At 40.7% G+C, this 22,038-nt stretch overlaps 1 protein-coding gene across 4 annotated transcripts in view; it reads left to right on the forward strand.

Moving 5' to 3' along the window:
- Positions 1-22,038, forward strand: part of RAB2A (RAB2A, member RAS oncogene family) — a 72,584-nt gene that overhangs the window by 48,579 nt on the left and 1,967 nt on the right. For 3 of the 4 annotated variants that reach the window (XM_005215451.3, XM_005215452.3, XM_010812024.4), the window contains 2 exons: positions 2,474-2,585; positions 20,613-20,681. In XM_005215451.3, coding sequence (XP_005215508.1) covers positions 2,474-2,585; positions 20,613-20,681 — 181 coding nt within the window. 4 annotated transcript variants of the gene reach the window in all.

The raw sequence follows: 22,038 nt of genomic DNA on the forward strand, positions 1-22,038 counted from the left end.
TGCATTGGCAGGCCAGCTTTTTACCACTGAGCCACCAGGGAAGCCACTTAGGTGGCTTAAATTTGGTTGCTGCCTGTAGTTGAGTTGTGAAAAGCAAGAGCAAAATATAGTGTATACCAAACATGTTTCTAATGATTGTAGAAGGGTAGTTCTTTAGGATACACTAGCTGTGGAAAGACATTTTAGGGAAGAAACTAAGAAAAAAAAAAAGTATGACATTTAAAGAGTGAATGGGCAATGAACAGAGATAAATGGGATTATTATCAGATAAGGGGAATTGGGGTAAACCTGGAGACAGAGAGTAAGCCATTTTTGAGTTAGGTGAATTAAGCTGTAGGGAGCCAGTGGAACCATTTGAGAAAGATAGTGACCTAGTCAGAATGACAGATGACATAGATTTTTCTTAACTGTGGCATTTGACATTGATTATACAAGAAATTAGAAAGCAGAGTATAAAGATGAAAGTTTTTAATAGTTAAAGGATTAGAATACCCTAAACAAGAAAGCATAAATTAAGAAAATGGTTTAGGAAAGAAAGATACTTAAGTAGTAAAAGTGATTTGAGTGGGTTTAATGGGATGAAAAGTCGAAGACAACAATATGATTTTATGCCTGGAAAACTGAAGAAATGAGTGCTAAAACAGAACTGAACACTGAAGTGCCACTTTCTTTCGTTCCAGCAACCTCTTATATGTACACATCCTTAACCCTCTGCTAATATAACATTTGTAAATGTAGACATCATCAGAGATACTGGTAGGGAAAACTTGTGAGTAACTTGAAATATCCCCAAATAAGGGATTATTTAAATGAAACGTGGCATATACAAACATTCAGAAACGTAAGATCATGGCATCTGGTCCCATCACTTCATGGCAAATAGATGGGGAAACAGTGGCTGACTTTATTTTTCTGGGCTCCAAAATCACTGCAGATGGTGATTGCAGCCATGAAATTAAAAGACACTCCTTGGAAGGAAAGTTATGACCAACCTCGACAACATATTAAAAAGCAGAGACATTACTTTGCCAACAAAGGTCCATCTAGTCAAGGCTATGGTTTTTCCAGTTGTCATGTATGGATGTGAGAGTTGGACTATAAAGAAAGCTGATCACCGAAGAATTGATGCTTTTGAACTGTGGTGTTGGAAAAGACTCTTGAGAGTCCCTTTTGATCCCACCAGTCCATCCTAAAGGAGATCAGTCTTGGATGTTCATTGGAAGGACTGATGTTGAAGCTGAAACTCCAATACCTTGGCCACCTGAAGCGAAGAGCTGACTCATTGGAAAAGACCCTGATGCTGGGAAAGATTGAGGGCAGGAGGAGAAGGGGATGACAGAGGATGAGATGGCTGGATGGCATCACCGACTTAATGGACATGGGTTTGGGGGGACTCTGGGAGTTGGTGATGGACAGGGAGGCCTGGCGTGCTGCGGTTCATGAGATCGCACGAGTAGGACACGACTGAGCAACTGAACTGAACTGATACACATAAAATGGGATGAAGGGCAGTTAAGGGAAAGTATTTGCTTGAAGATTTTGTGTAATTTAAGGCTAATTTCAGATAACAAGAGTCTTAAGGATGATTGTCAGATAAGGGAGCTGAATTTCAGTAGCACATTGCCATATCACTGTTGAGGGTGTACCCCAACCGTTATTTTTTATTCCTGCTAGAATATAAGCTCCATGAGGTGGCCGGGGTGGGTGGGGGGGAAGTGTTTTATGTCTGATTTGATGAGTGGTCTGTCCCCATATCCTGGAAATGGCTTCGCACACAGGAGGGCCCCAGATTTCAGTTAGATAGATTATCTTCATCCAGTTATTCAGACGGAGTTTAATTTTTTTTTTAACAATAAAACATACTTGAAGAAGAGACAGCTACTTTTTACCCCTGCCTTAACTAATAATACAATTCCAGTATGATAAAAATGAATACCGTACTTTTGTCCAAAATTTCTAAATTAGACTTCTATTTTTCTCTCTCTTCTTTCATTAACAGTTTTATTGGGAATTAAACCAACTAGGATAAATAATTAATGTTTCAGTAGTACTTTGAATTTTATCAGTCAACTTTCTGTAGTTTCTGAGGATTGTGTGACTAATTTTTAATCATATTCAGACTCTGAGTCTGGCTGAAGGATGAGGAGTCTAGTGTAATTTTGCTCTCTCATTATGTTGAGTAAGACAGTTCCCTTCTTTCGGAACCTGCTGTACTCAAAGGTGGAATTTGAGGCTTGATGTTCCCTTTGAGTTTCTCTGGTTTTAGCATTCTAGGACTCTAACTTAGAATCTTTCTGCTTGGATTGTTAGTTCTTTGAAGCTCAGCAGTGTGCACTTTGACTTTCATAATATGAAGGATAATGCAGTTGATTATTAATGTGTGGAAAAATTAATTGGAAAAATGGTCAGCATAACTTTGAGTCTAATTGTACTGTGATGGTTGATAACTGAGCCCTTTCTTTCCCATGTTCAGTGATTTAGAATCTAGAAGAGAAGTAAAAAAAGAAGAAGGTGAAGCTTTTGCACGAGAACACGGACTTATCTTCATGGAAACTTCTGCTAAGACTGCTTCTAATGTAGAAGAGGTAAATAAAAGGCCTTTTAAAAATGTTTATCATTCTACATAATAGCAATCATTTGTTAATCATTTGTTGGTTATACTCCATAAGCTTTTTACACACAGATAGTTGTTGAAAGTAGAAAATTTCTTTCCTTTGAAATACCTTGTAACATTCATGTTATATCAGATTCTTAAATTATATTCTGACCCTTCTCTTGAAGTCAGAATGATTTAACAGATATATACTTTGTATATACTTTCCCTAAAATCTTCTTTAATGTGGCTGAAGAGGGAAAAAAAAGAACAGTAATGAAATTTGGAAGTGTTTCAAGACACTAAACATTTGTAGCTGTTTGCATCCACTTCTGCTTAAATAGAGGAAGCATTATTACTGTGTAACATTATATACAACATGGGAATTCTGCCATATTTAATAACTAAGATTTGTGGTATCTCAATTATTTCTGTTGTCAGCCTGAACTGTGGAAGTTTTCTGAACACACCATATTTTTCTGTGCTTTGTGTATGTGGGATATGGCATTTATTTACTACACATGCAGGAGTAGGCAGTTAATCCTCTCTAAGGTAAATGTATGACTACACTCTAGTTCATAAAAAGGAGAAATGAGACTTAAGAAAATATGTAGTTTGTACAGAGTAATGCTGCAGTTTCCGCCTTCTGCATAAGAATTTTAAAAGCAGCTGCAGAAAGGGATTCTGCAAATGATTGGAGAAGCACTTGCTTTAAGGATAGGGGTCCTAGGCCACAGCTAGCACTGTGCCTTCCACATAGTAAACAGTGAGTACATATTGATTAGGAATAATACTCGTCTAATTACCTGTTGAACTCGGAAGTTGACCATAGTAGTTCAGCAGCATTGGTATTTTCACTGAAGAATTCTTGGGTAAGATATCCTGTTCATCTCCACTTAGTGAGGTGCTCTGTGATTGTCCTTAATATGTTTCTTACAGGCTCCAGCTAATGCTTTACCTGTGTTACCAATTAATTGCAACTTGAAGACATATGAAAATGTTTTACTTTACACAGCAAACCCACAGAGAAATCCATTCTGTCCTCTTGTTTAACTTAAAATAGACAGAAAGTTGCCTGTTTCAGTGATGCATTCCTTTCCTAGAGGTGTTGGATTTGAAACTGGAGGGGCTAGTGTGTTGTGGTGGTTTCAAGACATATGAAACATGTCCTTATTGATTATTAACAGTGTATTTTCTGTTGATTTTGAGAACCTTAAAACCAGAACTGTCTGTATTTTATGAAAGAGCTGTCCTATGAAGTCAAATGACAAGACAGCCACTACCGGAAAGTAATTCTGAATTTCTCGTTTTAACTCTGAAGCCTTTGTGTTCATTTTCTTATTTTTAACAAGTCACAGTAGGTATTTATTTATAAGTAAAAAATTACTGTTCATTTGACTGAACATTTAAATGAAGTATATTTCATTAATGTTTTGGCAGCATTATTACAAAAATTCTGTATCTGTGGTTAATAATGAAAATAATTGTTTAAATTTGATCAGGGCAGGAATTGTCCATACTCTTGAGAGAACAGCACTTTTCTTAATCACGTAAATTAATTTGCCTCTCAGAAGCGAAGGATATTAAGAGATAATCTTTTTAAATTCCATTTTTAAAGGATTCATAGATAAGCATTGCATAATATAACATGTGAGATCTTACCTAAAAGCTAAAAATGTTTCATGACAAAATAAGAAGATGGAAGTCCATTCTATGATCCAAAGGAAATCAAACTTGAATCTGTACACAACTTAGAAACTAATTGAACATGGAAATAATAACCAAAGGACTCCTGCATCTGGGAACATGGAGTAGACTGACTTCCCACCTGCTTTTCCTAATGAGTACGACTAAAACTCTGAGCATTATATGTAAAACAATTATAAGAAGACAGAAGGGTGGCAAGAAGAAGGCCAACCAGCTAGAGACCCTGGGATCTGAGGAATGATGCAGCAGGGGTTCCCTTGGTTTATTTTTGCCTCATATACCTCAGATTGGGTTCGAGAGTAAGTGGCAATCCAGAAAGTTGTGTTGTTTTTCTGTTTTGTTCCTTCCAGAAGATGTAAGTACATGGCATAAAGGCATACAGCTCACAAAGGAAGGAATAAGTTGTTTATATTTGTGGATGATATGATTATCTCTGTAGAAATCCCAGGAATTTGTTCTTGTTCAGTCTCAGTCGTGTCCGATTCTTTGTGACCCCCTGGACTGCAGCATGCCAGGTTCCCTTGTCCTTCAGTATCTCCCTGAATTTGCTCAAACTCATGTCCCTTTTTTCATTGATGCCATCGAACTATCTCCTGCTCATCCCCTTCTCCTGCCTTCACCTGTCCATTGTTACATGTCTGGTTCTAACTGTTGTTTCTTGACCTGCATACAGGTTTCTCAGGAAGCAGGTAAGATGGTCTGGTATTCCTGTCTCTTTAGGGGTTTTCCACAGTCAGAGGCTTTAGCATAGTCAGTGAAGCAGAAGTACGTGTTTGTCTGTAATTCCCTTGCTTTCTGTGATCCAACAGATGTTGGCAATTTGATCTCTGGTAGCTCTGGTTCCTCTGCTTTTTCTAAATCCAGCTTGTACATCTGGAAGTTCTCTGTTCATGTACTGTTGAAGTCTAGCTTGAAGGATTTTTAGCATTACCTTGCTAGCATGTGAAATGAATACACTTGGGTGGTAGTTTGAACATTCTTTGACATTGCCCTTCTTTGGGATTGGAATGAAAACTAACCTTTTCCAGTCCTCTGGCCAAGGGATTTACAAAATAAATTAGAGCTAGTAAGTTAGTTCAGCAAGTTCATAGTATACAAGTACTGCATCTCAAACTCTTTTGTTGACCATGATGGCCACTCCATTTCTTCTAAGGGATTCCTGCCTGCAGTAGTAGATATAATGGTCATCTGAGTTAAATTTACCCATTCCAGTCCATTTCAGTTCTTTGATTCCTAGAATGTCGACATTCACTCTTGCCATCTCTTGTTTAGAGATGGCACTTCCAATTTGCCTTGATTCATGGACCTGACATTCCAGGTTCCTATGCAGTATTGCTCTTTACAGCATTGGACCTTGCTTCTATCACCAGTCACATCCACAGCTGGGTACTGTTTTTGCTTTGGCTCCATCCCTTCATTCTTTCTGGAGTTATTTCTCCACTGATCTCCAGTAGCATATTGGGCACCTACTGACCTGGGGAGTTTCTCTTTCAGTATCCTATCACTTTGCCTTTTCATACTGTTCATGGGGTTCTTAAGGCAAGAATACTGAAGTGGTTTGCCATTCCCTTCTCCAGTGGACCACATTCTGTCAAATCTCTCCACCATTACCCACCTGTCTTGGGTTGCCCCACGGGCATGGTTTAGTTTCATTGAGTTAGACAAGGCTGTGGTCCTAGTGTGATTAGATTGACTAGTTTTCTGTGATTATGGTTTCAGTGTGTCTGCCCTCTGATGCCCTCTTGCAACACCTACCGTCTTACTTGGGTTTTTCTTACCTTGGGTGTGGGGTATCTCTTCACGGCTGCTCCAGCAAGTGCAGCCATTGCTCCTTACCTTGGACGAGGGGTATCTCCTCACCACCCCACTTCCTGACCTTCAATGTGGGATAGCTCCTCTAGGCCCTCCTGCGCCCATGCAGCCATGGCTCCTTGGACGTGGGGTTGCTCCTTCGAGCTGCCGCCCTTGGCCTCGGGCTTGGGGACGTTGGGTAGCTCCTCCCGGCCACTGCCCCTGGCCTCAAACGCTCGGTCTAGTAATCCAAGTCTATGCCCAACCAGTAATGCTGAAGAAGCTGAAGTTGAATGGTTCTATGAAGACCTACAAGACCTTTTAGAACTAACACCCAAAAAAGATGTCCTTTTCATTATAGGGGACTGGAATGCAAAAGTAGGAAGTCAAGAAACACCTGGAGTAACAGGCAAATTTGGCCTTGGAATACGGAATGAACCAGGGCAAAGACTAATAGAGTTTTGCCAAGAAAATGCACTGGTCATAACAAACACCCTCTTCCAACAACACAAGAGAAGACTTTACACATGGACATCACCAGATGGTCAACACCGAATCAGATTGATTATATTCTTTGCAGCCAAAGATGGAGAAGCTCTGTACAGTCAACAAAAACAAGACTGGGAGCTGACTGTGGCTCAGATCATGAACTCCTTATTGCCAAATTCAGGCTTAAATTGAAGAAAGTAGGGAAAACCACTAGACCACTCGGGTATGACCTAAATCAAATCCCTTATGATTATACAGTGGAAGTGAGAAATAGATTTAAGGGCCTAGATCTGATAGATAGAGTGCCTGATGAACTATGGAATGAGGTTCGTGACACTGTACAGGAGACAGGGATCAAGACCATCCCATGGAAAAGAAATGCAAAAAAGCAAAATGGCTGTCTGGGGAGGCCTTACAAATAGCTGTAAAAAGGAGAGAAGCGAAAAGCAAAGGAGAAAAGGAAAGATATAAACATCTGAATGCAGAGTTCCAAAGAATAGCAAGAAGAGATAAGAAAGCCTTCTTCAGCAATCAATGCAAAGAAATAGAGGAAAACAACAGAATGGGAAAGACTAGGGATCTCTTCAAGAAAATCAGAGACACCAAAGGAACATTTCATGCAAAGATGAGCTCGATAAAGGACAGAAATGGTATGAACCTAACAGAAGCAGAAGATATTAAGAAGAGGTGGCAAGAATACACAGAAGAACTGTACAAAAAAGATCTTCATGACCCAGATAATCACGATGGTGTGATCACTGACCTAGAGCCAGACATCCTGGAACGTGAAGTCAAGTGGGCCTTAGAAAGCATCACTACGAACAAAGCTAGTGGAGGTGATGGAATTCCAGTTGAGCTATTTCAAATCCTGAAAGATGATGCTGTAAAAGTGCTGCACTCAATATGCCAGCAAATTTGGAAAACTCAGCAGTGGCCACAGGACTGGAAAAGGTCAGTTTTCATTCCAATCCCAAAGAAAGGCAATGCCAAAGAATGCTCAAACTACCGCACAATTGCACTCATCTCACACGCTAGTAAAGTAATGCTCAAAATTCTCCAAGCCAGGCTTCAGCAATATGTGAACCGTGAACTTCCTGATGTTCAAGCTGGTTTTAGAAAAGGCAGAGGAACCAGAGATCAAATTGCCAACATCTGCTGGATCATGGAAAAAGCAAGAGAGTTCCAGAAAAACATCTATTTCTGCTTTATTGACTATGCCAAAGCCTTTGACTGTGTGGATCACAATAAACTGTGGAAAATTCTGAAAGAGATGGGAATACCAGACCACCTGACCTGCCTCTTGAGAAATTTGTATGCAGGTCAGGAAGCAACAGTTAGAACTGGACATGGAACAACAGACTGGTTCCAAATAGGAAAAGGAGTTCGTCAAGGCCATATATTGTCACCCTGTTTATTTAACTTATATGCAGAGTACATCATGAGAAACACTGGGCTGGAAAAAGCACAAGCTGGAATCAAGATTGCCGGGAGAAATATCAATAACCTCAGATATGCAGATGACACCACCCTTATGGCAGAAAGTGAAGAGGCACTAAAAAGCCTCTTGATGAAAGTGAAAGTGGAGAGTGAAAAAGTTGGCTTAAAGCTCAACATTCAGAAAACGAAGATCATGGCATCCGGTCCCACCACTTCATGGGAAATAGATGGGGAAACGGTGGAAACAGTGTCAGACTTTATTTTTCTGGGCTCCAAAATCACTACAGATGGTGACTGCAGCCATGAAATTAAAAGACGCTTACTCCTTGAAAGGAAAGTTACGACCCACCTAGATAGCATATTCAAAAGCAGAGACATTACTTTGCCAACAAAGGTTCATCTAGTCAAGGCTATGGTTTTTCCTGTGGTCATGTATCGATGTAAGAGTTGGACTGTGAAGAAGGCTGAGCACTGAAGAATTGATGCTTTTGAACTGTGGTGTTGGAGAAGACTCTTGAGAGTCCCTTGGACTGCAAGGAGATCCAACCAGTCCATTCTGAAGGAGATCAGCCCTGGGGTTTCTTTTGAAGGAATGATGCTAAAGCTGAAACTCCAGTCCTTTGGCCACCTCATGCGAAGAGTTGACTCATTGTAAAAGACTCTGATGCTGGGAGGAATTGGGGGCAGGAGGAGGAGGGGATGACAGAGAATGAGATGGCTGGATGGCATCACTGACTAGATGGACGTGAGTCTGGGTGAACTCTGGGAGATGGTGATGGACAGGGAGGCCTGGCGTGCTGCGATTCATGGGGTCGCAAAGAGTCGGACACGACTGAGCGACTGATCTGATCTGATCTGATTTGATAGTATACAAGGCATATTTTTAAAATCTACTGTAATCCCACTCCAGTGTTCTTGCCTGGAGAATCCCAGGGCGGGGGAGCCTGGTGGGCTTCCGTCTATGGGGTCGCACAGAGTCGGATACGACTGAAGTGACTTAATCAGTTAGCAATGTAGTCTTCTAGAATTTCTATATATAAATAAAGGCATTAAAAATAGAGACACTTTTTCCTGTCTATCCAAAAAGGTCACCGATTCCAAAAGTACGGTGTTACACCTGTTGATCTGCAGATTGGTCTTCTTACCCTTTCCTTTGTACATTGTGTTTTTTACTTAACAATGGAGATCTTTACAGAAGATCTTCCTGTAGAGTAGTTTTGTTTCATTTTCCAGTATATAGTTTTTGTTTTGTATGATTTCCCTTTGATAATTTATTTAACCAGTTCTCTGTTGACTTGTTTCTGTTTTTTCATTTTTGTAACAGTGTTACAATGAAGTACCTTGTACATCTGGCATTTTGCCTGTATGCAAGTAAATAATTATGGAATAAATTCAGATGTGGTATTACTAATAAAAAAATAAATAAATAAAAAAAATAAAATCTACTGTATTTCCATATATCTACAATGAACACCAAAATTTAAAATACAGTATCATCTATAGTCACACAAAAAGGGGTCTTCTCTGGAGGCACAGTGGATAAGAATCCACCTGCCAATGCAGGGGACACAGATTTGATCCTTGGTCTGGGAAGATTGCATGTGCCATGGAGCAATTAAGTCTGTGTACCCCAACTATTGAGCCTGTGTTCCGGAGCCCGAGAGCTGCAACTGCTGAAGCCCATGGGCCTAGACCTTGTGCTCTGCCACAGAGAAGCCACTGCGGTGAGCAGCCTGCGCACCACACTCTGTTGCCTCATTCTTTTTCAGAGCTAGGTTCCCAATCTGACTTCAGCCATCACACCCGGGGTCTTGCTGGGACCTCCTAGTTGCCTCACCTAGCAACTCCTTTTTCTTCTTACCTTTAACAGTCCCTGAAGGGTATGTGGTACTTCCGACCACTCAGTCTTCTGTAAACTTTCTTTTTTCTTAGCTCATGATATCATAATCTTCTTTTTATCTGTCCCTCCCAGACTCCTTTACTGTCTGTTATTTCCATGTTGAAATTATCACCTGAATCCAGGAATACCCTTCTTAGACTGTGTGTCCAGCTCCACTTTGACCGCTGCTGCCCCTTCTCTCCTCTAGTCTGTGAAGTCTGCTTTCCTGTATCCCAGAGCACCCCCCTTCCCTGCCTCTTCACACTCAGTTACTATGTGTTGCTCTCCACATGTGTATTACTATTTCTGCCTGTTAATTTAAGTATCTCTCCACACTGTCCTCTTCTATGATCGCTTCCTAACTGGACTCCCCATCTTCATTTTTCAGTCCTTCACACTCTTGCCTGTAACACCTTTCTAAAAAAGGAAAATTGAATGTCACCCTCCAGCTTTATTAAAACCCTCCAGTGGTTCCCCACCACTTCAGAATCAAACTCCTTGGCTTGGAAGACAGGCCCTTCATTTGCCAGTCCTTCCCTCCTCGCTCTTCATGTTAAAGTGGGAGTGCATCCACAGAAAGTTTTCTCAGCACTTGAAATGCCCTCTTGCCAACCTGAGCCTTCAATTATGTCATCGAGTCTCCTTGCCCCTCGTGGAATGCTGTGACACAGGACACACACACACACCCCGCCCCTTCCACCATCACCCACCATCCACACAGTCCCTCTTACGTGCTTGTTTCTCTGTGCTTATTCATTCCTGTGTCATTCTGGTCATGGCTTTATCTTCACACTCTCATGACTCTGTCATGACTCTTGTTTTTCACACTGGGTCAACATAAGGACAGAATTCCTTGAAAACCTAGACCATCTTTTTATCTTGGCATCTCCAGATATCTAGCACAGTCTTTTCCCCACACAGTAGGTAAATGTGGATGGTTAAGTATTTCCTTAATTTCTTTAGCCCTTCTCCTCTCACTGCAGTCTTTAGTCAACTTCTGCTTTGGTCCCACTTGTTAATCTGTAGGTAGAATTCTGTCCAAAACCTTCTTTGCCCTAAGTGTTCTAAAACCTGTGAGATTCTTGAAAACACTGATGAATAGACTGGCTTATCGTTCGATTGGGAGCTCCCTCTGGTAGTTACCTGGAGTCTTTGTGGTTTGAAAGGGTTTTTTATAGACCCAGGAATAACTGCCTCAAAGATTACAGCAGGCGAGAGAAAGTACCCCTTCCCAGAAGCAGCAGGCCAACTTTCTAAAGATGTCCAAATGCTCTAGAAGTGATATATTTGTTTCTGTTAATTCCTACCTTGTTTTTCTCATTGTATTTCCTCTCTACACTAAAATTTATTTTTCTCAGAGTTGTAATTACCAAAACTTGACATTATTGCATTCCCTCTAGGACCCAAAGGTGATGGTGTTGTCAATGAAATATTGTCAAACTGTTGTCACTGTGTCAGATATTCTTCCCAGTCTCTTAGACATTTGATGGGTGATTTTTCCCTATATTCATCAGTTTTGCTTAAAGTTAAGATTGGAAATTTGTGGGAAACCAGGAAAAATACATAAATGTGAAAAAAATTGAGGCAAAAATTTAGTAATTAAAAATATCTTAAACTATTGAAAAATCAGGGCTGGAAATTCCTGACTTAGCTGCTAAAGTACTAAAGATAAGAGCCAAGATGATAACTGAAAACACAGCATGCTAACCCAGAGACAGGTTGTAGTAATCTGCCAGGACATCTAACCTGAAGGATCAGTGGATTTCTGTGTCTTGGGGGGAAGCATGTGACGATAAGACTTCAGTAACCAAGAAGACCAGTTTCAAGGCCTCTTGTTAATACTGGTGTCTGCTCCTGGTACTTGGAGATCTACAGACTGAATTCCAAATGAGATGACACCTTCCTTGCCTTGGGCTGTGTTGCAAGTGGCAGAACAGGTGTTTCGTAGAGCTGGAATGTGGGTGTAAACTGAGGGGTTTGCTGTCCCCTTAGGCCTGTACTCAGTGTCGTGAGTTCTACAGGGTCGTTCACTTCAGTCGCTTAGTCATGTCCGACTGTTTTCGACCCCATGGACTGCAGCACACCAGGCTTCCCTATCCATCACCAACTCCCAGAGCTTACTCAGATTCATGTCCATTGAGTCAGTGATGCCATCTGACCATCTCATCCTCTCTTGTCCCCTTCTCCTCCTGCCTTCAGTCTTTCCCAGCATCAAGGTCTTTTCCAGTGAGTCAGTTCTTCGCATCAGGTTGCCAAAGTATTGAAGTTTCAGCTTCAGCATCAGTCCTTCCAGTGAATATTCAGGACTGATTTCCTTTCGGATTGACTGGTTTAATCTCCTTGCAGTCCACGGGACTCTCAAGAGTCTTCTCCAACACTACAGTTCAAAAGCATCAATTCTTTCGCGCTCAGCTTTCTTTATAATCCAACTCTCACATCAATGACATGACTACTGGAAAAACCATAGCTTTGACTAGACAGACCGTTGTTGGCAAAATAGTGTCTTTACTTCTTAATATGCTGTCTAGGTTGGTCATAGCTTTTCTTCCAAGGAGCAAGTGTCTTTTAATTTCCTGGCTGCAGTCACCATCTGCAGTGATTTTGGACACCCCTCCCCCCCAAATAAAGTCTCTCACTGTTTCCCCATCTGATTGCCATGAAGTAATGGGGCTGGATGCCATGATCTTAGTTTTCTGAATGTTGAGCTTTAAGCCAACTTTTTCACTCTCCTCTTTCACTTTCGTCAAGAGGCTCTTTAATTCTTCTTCGCTTCTGCCATAAGGGTGTTGTCATCTGCGAATCTGAGGTTATTGATAGTTCTCCCAGCAATCTTGATTCCAGCTTGTGCTTTATCCAGCCTGGCACTTCGAATGATGTACTCTCCACAGGGCTTTTCACTGTAAATCTGACCTGACCTTAGCAAGTTTCCAGCATCGTTCTAGGGGGGTTTAGTGTAATAAATGTTTATTGCCCCCTTCCAAAGATTAGAAGGTTTCTCCTCTTTCCCCCACTCCCCCCACCCCTCACCCCCCTGTTTGGCCATCATCCTAGGGAACTTCAGGAATGATCAGAACCAGACTAACTTTTCAAAGTTACATCCAGTTTCTCTACTTCTAAACCAGGGGAGCTAGACATTTCTGAAGACAGTCATGCTGCTATGTGCATGTCACACACTTACACATTCACACAACTCTATAGATCACCAGCTCTCAAGGCTTTCCCATCAGCGGTAGAGTTCCATGTGTCTAAAATACACTTTGCATTCCCTCCTTAAAACCTGATTCACGATATACCCTTCCATCTCAGTCACTTAAGCCAAAAATGGAGTCATCCTTAAACATCTTATCATCTTATTCCTGTTCTTTATCAAGTCCTATTAATTTCTCAAGAGAAGATATTAAGTTTGATCTTTGCTTTCTATTCTGGTTGCCGCTGTTACAATTTGTCAGGCCTTCACCTCTTACCTTGATTATTGTCCTAAACTCCTTACTGGCCTTCCTGTCACCAGCCTTGCCTCCTCTTAACTCCTCCTCTAAATTACCCTCTGATTTTGTCCCCAGACTTCTTCACTTTTAAGAGTTCCCTGGGTACCTCTTTATCCTCATCTCCCATGGCTCACTGTCCCCAGCTTCCACGTTAACTAAGCTTAAAATCTGCCCCTATGTCCAGGGTGGTCTTTCCTCCCCTGATTTTTCTAAAAAATGAGTGGGAGCTTACTTATCCTTCAGGCCTTCGTTCAAAGGGCTTTCTCTCTGGACAGTTTTTTGTTTTTGTTTTTGTTTTAACCAGTAGAAGCAGTCATGCCACATTACCCTTCTGAACAACTGTTGTGGAAGTTTCTGTGCTGTGTTCCAATCTTGGGTTTGCATCTGTCCTGTGTTACCACATCCTTGAGATCAAAACATGCATGTACCTGAGGATGCGACTGCATGCTCAGTGCCTGGTATAATTCAGGTGTTCAGCATGCTTGTTGAATGGAAGAACTAAATTAACCACAGAATTAAATATATCTCTGTGTTATAAGTAACACAGAAACAAACTTAGCCATCCAAAACAACTTCTAGCTAGCTAGAAGGTTTTTTTAAGGATACGAGAAGTGTGTGCTTTTTATGTTTAGTTTTAATGGCCATGTAAGCAAAATAAATGAAAATTCCTTTGAGTTGTAGTGAAGATAAGAAATCGTAATAAAAAGAGGATAAATGTGGGCAGGATCTTCATCCTGCTTCTGTTCCAGTGTTGCCTGCCTGCTCTTGGGCAAGTCGTTTCTCCTTTTGCAGCTCAGTCTGTGGTGTTTGTACAGTGAGAATTATTACAGGTCAGTAGATCCAGCAGCTGTTCTGTCTTCTAATAGAACACAGGAAACTAGATGAAGGAAAGAAGAGCAGAATGGCTCTACTGTGGAATGGGGGCTGTGCCCTGGTTCTCCTGCCAGTGGCCGCCTCCTTCCTCACTCATCCCCCGAGGGGTGGCCCCTGCGGGGGGTGTCTGTGAAACACAGGAGTCATTGTGTGTGGGAGGCCTCTCCCCTTGAAGCGAAAGCAGACAGAATCAGTCACAGGATTTGAAGAAGCTTCGTGTGTAAACTGCCCCATCTTGAATTCTAGTCTGATATCCTTTTCACAAGACTGTCCTATCTCTGCATAATACCAGAGTCTTAGCGCACTTTCTTCTTGAGGGCTCACTGTGTACACATTATGTGTTGCTAGTTTACCTTTCGATACTTAGTTTTATTTAATCAGGATGTTTTAATTCACCAGGGGTTCTGCTGCTATGTACCTGCTGTTCCTGTGGTTCCCATAGCTATCTTGCCCTCATATCCTTGTGGTGGTGGGAGCTGCGCCAAGGTCTGCCTACAAGCCAGGCGCTGGTCTCAGTGCTTAACCTTCTTCTTCCAACAAGTCTGTGGCATAGGCATCGTCGTGGCCCCCGTTTTACAGAGAGGTCGCATGTGGTAAGAGGCGACACTGGCCTTTGACACCCATCCCCAAGCCTGCTTCAGAGCCCCACCTTCTGTTCTGCTAACAAGCTTACAGGTACAGATTCAACCCACAAAATTAACTTCCTCATTTTTACACATATTTTGAACTTCTTTTCAGAAATAATGAGAACCTGTGTAAATCACTTAGCATAGTTACCGACCCATACAGTAAATACTTGGTAAATATGGGTTAATACAAGCTTTGGCAAATGAACACCAGTATTGTCCATGGCATTGATTAAGCAATGGAGATGAGAATTCAGCAACACTCTAGTTCCTTTTCCCAGTTCTCAGGGAGAACCAAAGAGTCGCTTATTTTACAGGGCACTTTGCCCTTCAACATCTATTCTGGATGTCTAAGTAAAACTGAGATCAGTTCAGTTCAGTCGCTCAGTCGTGTCCAACTCTTTGCGACCCCATGAATCACAGCACGCCAGGCCTCCTTGTCCATCACCAGCTCCCAGAGTTCACCCAAATCCACGTCCATCGAGTCAGTGATGCCATCCAGCCATCTCATCCTCTGTCATCCCCTTCTCCTCCTGCCCCCAATCCCTCCCAGCATCAGAGTCTTTTCCAACAAGTCAACTCTGCATGAAGTGGCCAAAGTACTGGAGTTTCAGCTTTAACATCATTCCTTTCAAAGAACACCCAGGACTGATCTCCTTTAGAATGGACTGGTTGGATCTCCTTGCAGTCCAAGGGACTCTCAAGAGTCTTCTCCAACACCACAGTTCAAAAGCATCAATTCTTCGGTGCTCAGCTTTCTTCACAGTCCAACTCTCACATCCATACATGACCACTGGAAAAACCATAGCCCTGACTAGACGAACCTTTTTTGGCAAAGTAATGTCTCTGCTTTTGAATATGCTATCTAGGTTGGCCATAACTTTCCTTCCAAGGAGTAAGTGTCTTTTAATTTCATGGCTGCAGTCACCATCTGCAGTGATTTTGGAGCCCAAAAAAATAGTCTGACACTGTTTCCACTGAGATACTTCTATTTATTTTGAATTCTCACCTAACAGATGCTGTAACTTTTATCTAGCCACCAGGTGGCAGCATGTTACACAAGGAAATAATTTAAATGTTACTGTTATAGACAATTTATTTTCAATATTTTGCCTTAAAAACTGTAAAACCCCTAATGAAAACAAACCATGATTCCGTGTTCCCCTTTGTCTGTGCTCCCTCTTGCTGGCTGAGAAGGCACTCTGGGCGCACTGTCCACAGCCGGCCCTGCCCCCGTCCTGCCCTGCACACACCCTCCCTCTGTCAGTCAGGGCAGAGCATTTACGTTTCCTGCATCTGCAGCTGAAATATCAGCACTCGTGCTGAGATCCTTTTGACTAACCTGGTTCAGTTCAGCAGCAGTAGTATCTATCTACATCATCCTTATCCCCGAACCTTTTCATCCATACCCCGAGAAGTACCAGCTCAGTCAACAATGGAGTAGGTACCCTTGGATAATTTGGAGTAGGAAATGGCAACCCACTCCAGTATTCTTGCCTGGAAAATCCCATGGACGGAGGAGCCTGGTAGGCTACAGTCCATGGGGTCGCAAAGAGTCGGACACGACTGAGCAACTTCCCTTTCACTTTCACCCTTGGATAAAGGCCAGGTGGTCGGTGGGATATACACTTTATTTCTTGTGGTTATGTATATTTTAATTTTTGCTATAGAAGTCCCTGAAAACTTAACCTCAGTAAGGCAAGGTATTATCAAGCATCACTCAGGTAACTACTGCCAGGGGTTGAAAGATTAGTGTCTGAAGTGGAAGGCAGTTAATGGCTAATAAAGGTAAGGAACTGGACACGGCAATTAATCAGAGAGCAGAGCTGAGAGCTAATGGGAAACGGAGAGAGTTGGGCTTCAGGTGCCGGCATGGGCGCTGCATGGGAGGCCAGGCCTCGCCAGGGTAGGTTGGCTGCAAGGAAATCTGTTTATACTTCTTAACCATGGATGTGCCTGGATTGTCTCACAGGCCTAATGAAATCCTTTCACATCAGTTTCTCAGCTGGTTTTTTTTTCCTATCTTGTAACCTATTTATTCATATTCGACTATTTGAAACATGGAATAGAGATGAATGTAACATTTGTGGTTCTGACTTAATGTGTCACAGAAAGCTGCAATGATCTTTAGGATGTCATGTTTTCAAAGTATTATGTTAATTAACCAGTGCTGAAAAATTTCTGGAGTTCTGCCATCATCTTGCTTCATTTTTCTGAGAATAAGGAAATAACTATTCCAGATAAGTTAATTGTTACACAGTCTTTTCCTGGTAACATTGAAATCTGTAAGAATGATGAAGGTATTTCAAAAATGTGTTTTGTTTTATGTTAAATCCTGAGCTTCTTTCTCCTTGATGACTTGGGCCATCTTGGTCAACAGGTATCCTCTTCCATCAGGAGCTGTGAGCCTGGTCTGCACAGGCCCATGGCTCCGCAGCCAATCCAGAGTGCAGCTTGGTCCCCAATGTTGTGCATGCACATCCCCACCGGCCACTCAAGACACACCCTTCTCACTCACTCACTTTGCCAGTCTTCTTTCCCCTCCTTTTCATAATTTGCTTCAGTAGCCTGGGGAATAGAAAAAGTAAAACTAGTTAAAATGATGTCTAAAATTGGAAGGAATTTCAATTTAAGACTGTCCTATTAAAGCATAAGCTTTAGGGAGTTCCCTGGTGGACCAATGGTTAGGATTTGGCGCGCTCACTGCCGGGGCCCCGGGTTCAATCCCTGGTCAGGAAACTAAGATTGTGCATGCTATGCAGTGCAACTGAAAAAAAAATAAAAGGCAAAACATGAGCCTGGTGTAAAGGCTTTGTAATGATTTTATGTTAATTACTTCGATTTTTTTTTTTCTGTGTTCTAGAGGTATTTCAGACTATTACATCTGTTCCTTAAAAAATATATATGAAGGGGTGGGATGAGGGATGGAGGGAGGTTCATGAGGGAGAAGGTATGTGTATACATACAGCTGATTCACGCTGCTGTACAGCAGAAGCAGTGTAAAGCAATTATCCTCCAGTTAAAAAAAGGAAAATATATGTGGAGATTGATTTTTAGTGACTGGAGTGAAATGAGCAATGAAAGAAAATTCTAGTCAATTATTATAACAGATATGTATCTCTTGTCTTCCTGAGTTTTGAAATGCTTTGCAGCTTTAGTGGACAGTTACTGTCTGTGACAGACAAGGCTCTTCTCTTAGAAGTTTTGTTTTGTCTCTACTAAACCTTAACAGTATTTGGTTAAAGTGTCATTATATTTGGGAACTCAATTTCAGTGCATAAAAGAGTATACTACTGCCTACATCTGTTACATTGATTTTAAACTCTTAAGGTATCGTTAAAATTAATCATTAATCACTTAGTAATATAAATTAACTATTAATCATTGCTATGATGTAAATGAACCAATCCATTTATATAGTATGCTCTCTATAATGTGCTGAAAGAAGTGGAAAATATTATTTCAGTGTTTTTAATATGTAATCAGAGTTGGATGACAAGTAAATGTTGTATTGTCCAAATAGTATTTCATTGAGATGATGGGAATTATAAAAGATAACTGTTATATTTAATTATAATTGAGTTAACTGCATATCTTTCAGATATAAAATACATCCTACGTCCACTGGGTACAACTGTTCTTGAAGGTGCTTGCTTAACGTACTGTTTAAGTGATAAAATTAATAGTGATTTAGAAAATTTAGCATAAATAAAAATGTAGCTATCTTAAGATAGCCAGTTTTTTAAGTAATTGATCAATAGATTGGCAAAAAAGTCAATGTATTTACATCCATCGGCATGTGTAATGATCTTCATAATAAAAATCCTTGTTTATATGAAGTTATAGCTCATTTATGTGACCTTGTAATTCTGTCTGATGTTCTAATGAAACGTACACAGTGTGGGTGCCCCTGAAAAGGATTCCAACCCTGTGAATTTATGAATCTGTTGACTTTCAATGTTTGGTTAGCCCCGCCATCACTGTAATTGACATGTTATTGGAAATACAGTTAGGTTTTCCCTTACTTATAAGGATAACCTCCATTTTGAGGAATGTGAATCAATTCATAGTTGGCTGAAAGCCAATTTCTCCTTCACTTTAACTCCAGTGTGCACACATGAAAAGCACATTGGTTTCCTGAGTGCCTTGTGAATCTGCAGTGATTAATTCTTCTCATTATTTTGCTGCAAGTTCTCATGACCCTCTCTGATGATTCGATCAGCCACTTAGAGCTGATGCATATTCATACCTCTGTGCCCCCGCCACTGTCGCGCACGTCCCGGCACCGACTGGTGTGTTCTTGGTGCAGTAATTGAGCTGCAGGAGATTGATTACTCTGGGGAGCTATAAGGCCTTTAAAGGTGAAAACATATCAGTCCTGTTAATTAGGAAACAAAAGCTCTGGTGGCAAGTTCAGCAGTCAGTTGTTTCCAGTGTAGAAAAGATGGAAGGTATGATGTGTTCTGCTCCGTGGACCTGTTTACTTTTTAAATTTTGAATTGTCTGATTCAGTAGTAGTGGAGAACAACCTTCTTTTATGAGTTTTCATAGACTGCTAATTGAATATAATATTAACACTATTATCTCTCAAATCTGGTGGTTTAAAAGCTGAGTTTATATACATCTTCTGTAGCACTGGGAATAATGTGTAAAATATCTTATCTTAACATAAATATAAACTGTTTCTGAATTAATTTGGTAGTATGCTACATGGGAAAAGGATGAAACTTGATTCAACATGACATAGAAGTTGAACTGCCTTTATCTCTTTCTAATAAGCACCCTTTGATCCTTTCCCCCCTGAACTGTATGTTAAGTAACACGTTGTCTGGCAAACAGCATACTATGTGGAACAGTGACCTCCAGGAATAAGCTAGTTACATCATGGGTGTCTATGCAGCTTATCTAGTTGATGTGTTTTTCACATGTGTGCTGTTCTTATGTTTTGGTCTCCCCTTTCCCCAGCCATGATTTTTTTTCTTTTGAAATATAATTCACATATCATAAAATTCACCCTTTTTTAAAGGGTATGATTCAGTGGATTTTAGTATGTTCAGAGTCCTGCGACCATCTCCACTGTCTTCCAGAATATTTTCATCACTCCATTCCTCCCTTCGTGTAATCCCTGGCAGCCAATAATTATTTTCCTTTTGTGGGTTGACCTCTTCTGCACGTTTGACGTAAATGGAATCGTACTGTGTGACCCTTCATACCTGGCTTACTTTACTTCACAGAGTTCATCCACCTTGTCTCATGAATCAGCGCTTTATATTTTTAGGGCTGAATATTATTCCGTTGTATGAGTTGCACCACATTTTGTTTTCATTCACCAGCTGGTGAACAGGTGTATTGTTTCCACTTTATGACTGATTGTGTTGGTTCCCACACATCCTCGTCTTGTTCTGAATCTTAGGCGAGGCTTTCACACTTCACCACTGGGTCTGATACTGGCTCTGGGTTTTCTTAGATGTGGCTTATCGGGTTGAGGAAGTCCCCTTCAATATCTAGTTTGTTGAATGCTTTTATTGTGAAAAGGTGTTGGATTTTGTCAAATGCTTTTTCTGCATCTATTAAAACAACCATATGATTTTTGTTCTTTATTCTATTAATATGATGTGTTACATTGGTTGATTTTCTTATGTTGAACATTGTGATATTTTATAGACCTTTTTATATAATGTTCTTTTACTATGTGGTTTTAAATAATTTAACTTCTCTATCTTATATTTCAGGCATTTATTAATACAGCAAAAGAAATTTATGAAAAAATCCAAGAAGGAGTCTTTGACATTAATAATGAGGTATAAACATATAATTGGCTAATAATTAATCTAGAATTTAATTTTAATTACTTGGAGTCAAGAATTTATATTTTTAAAAATCCCTAAAATGGATCTATGCTGTCATTTAAACATTAGTTTATCATCATGTAACTGAAAGTTTGTTGTATGTTGTTTAATAGCTGAATCTTTATGTTTTGTAAAGCATCAGTTTATCTATGAAAACCGATTAAAGTGACCCTATCCATTTTTTGCAAGCAGTGCAAAATAATAGAAATCCTCCAAAGAGAAGAAAATCCACTTTGATCCACACATCCATGTGGTGTCACCTGCTTTGGGGAATAATTTCCTAGTGTGTAAATGTGCATGTGCAGTGTTCCTAGTGCAGGATGCTCTCTGGTGTCTGGTGCGGAAGAGGGAGATGCCCAATTTGGAAATTACTCCCAGTTCAGCATAGCGTGTTTTCAGGAGACTGAGTTAATACATGTAATTGGCAGTTGGCGCTGGTTGTTTGGTTTTTGTGGGTAGCTTTTCTTCTCTCTTTTTGTAAAATATTCTGAGCCAGATTTGATCAACATGATTAGGATAAAATATAAAAATTTGAAGCAAATAATTCAGAGTGTTTACCAGAAGCCATCATTTTGACCTAAATCCCCACTGTGCATTTATCCTTATTTATTTTAGAATTTTTGTGTGAACAGGGTATATTACTTTTACATAAATGTTTTTGCCAGTCCATGTTAGGATTTCTTGCTTCTGAGAGAAGACCCCTTCTACCTCCCCCAGGTGCAGTGAGGAAGGCCCTGTGTTGGAAGGACATTATATGTGTGTCTCTCCTGGCCAGGACACAAGAGGCTCTTTTTATTTGCCTCAATATTCTTTGCTAAAACAAGCAACAGTTCACCCAAGGTTTCCAAAAAGTACTTGATTTTTCAATTTCTTTTAATCTGTAGTGATAAAGTTTAATCTGTAGTGATAAAGTTTCTATGGCAGTAGAGCTTGAGTTAATTTCGCGGCGACACCGTTCGGAGACTAATGCCGTATAAATTGAACAGTAATTGGGCCTCTATGAAAAAGGGCACGTTCATCGTGTCTGTCTGGTTTCATATAGTAGCTGACTGCTTTACTGTGCCTGGTGCGGCTTTGATTGTAACGTGCTGTCAGGAGCCAACAGGCCGTGCGATTTATTTGGCCTACTGCCAAGTCTGACTCCTTGATTCCTCAAGAAGTTGCTACCAGCCCAGAGGGGGCAAAACCAATGAGCCATAGGGCATGCTTTTTATTAAAGAGGAGTCAAAAGAGCGAAAAGAAACCACATCAGCTGCTGTCAATACTGAGCCAGTGCCAGAAACCCCAAGGCTACTACTGTTGCAGAACA

Source organism: Bos taurus, chromosome 14 (genome assembly GCF_002263795.3).
Source record: "Bos taurus isolate L1 Dominette 01449 registration number 42190680 breed Hereford chromosome 14, ARS-UCD2.0, whole genome shotgun sequence".
Lineage (NCBI taxonomy): Eukaryota > Metazoa > Chordata > Mammalia > Artiodactyla > Bovidae > Bos > Bos taurus.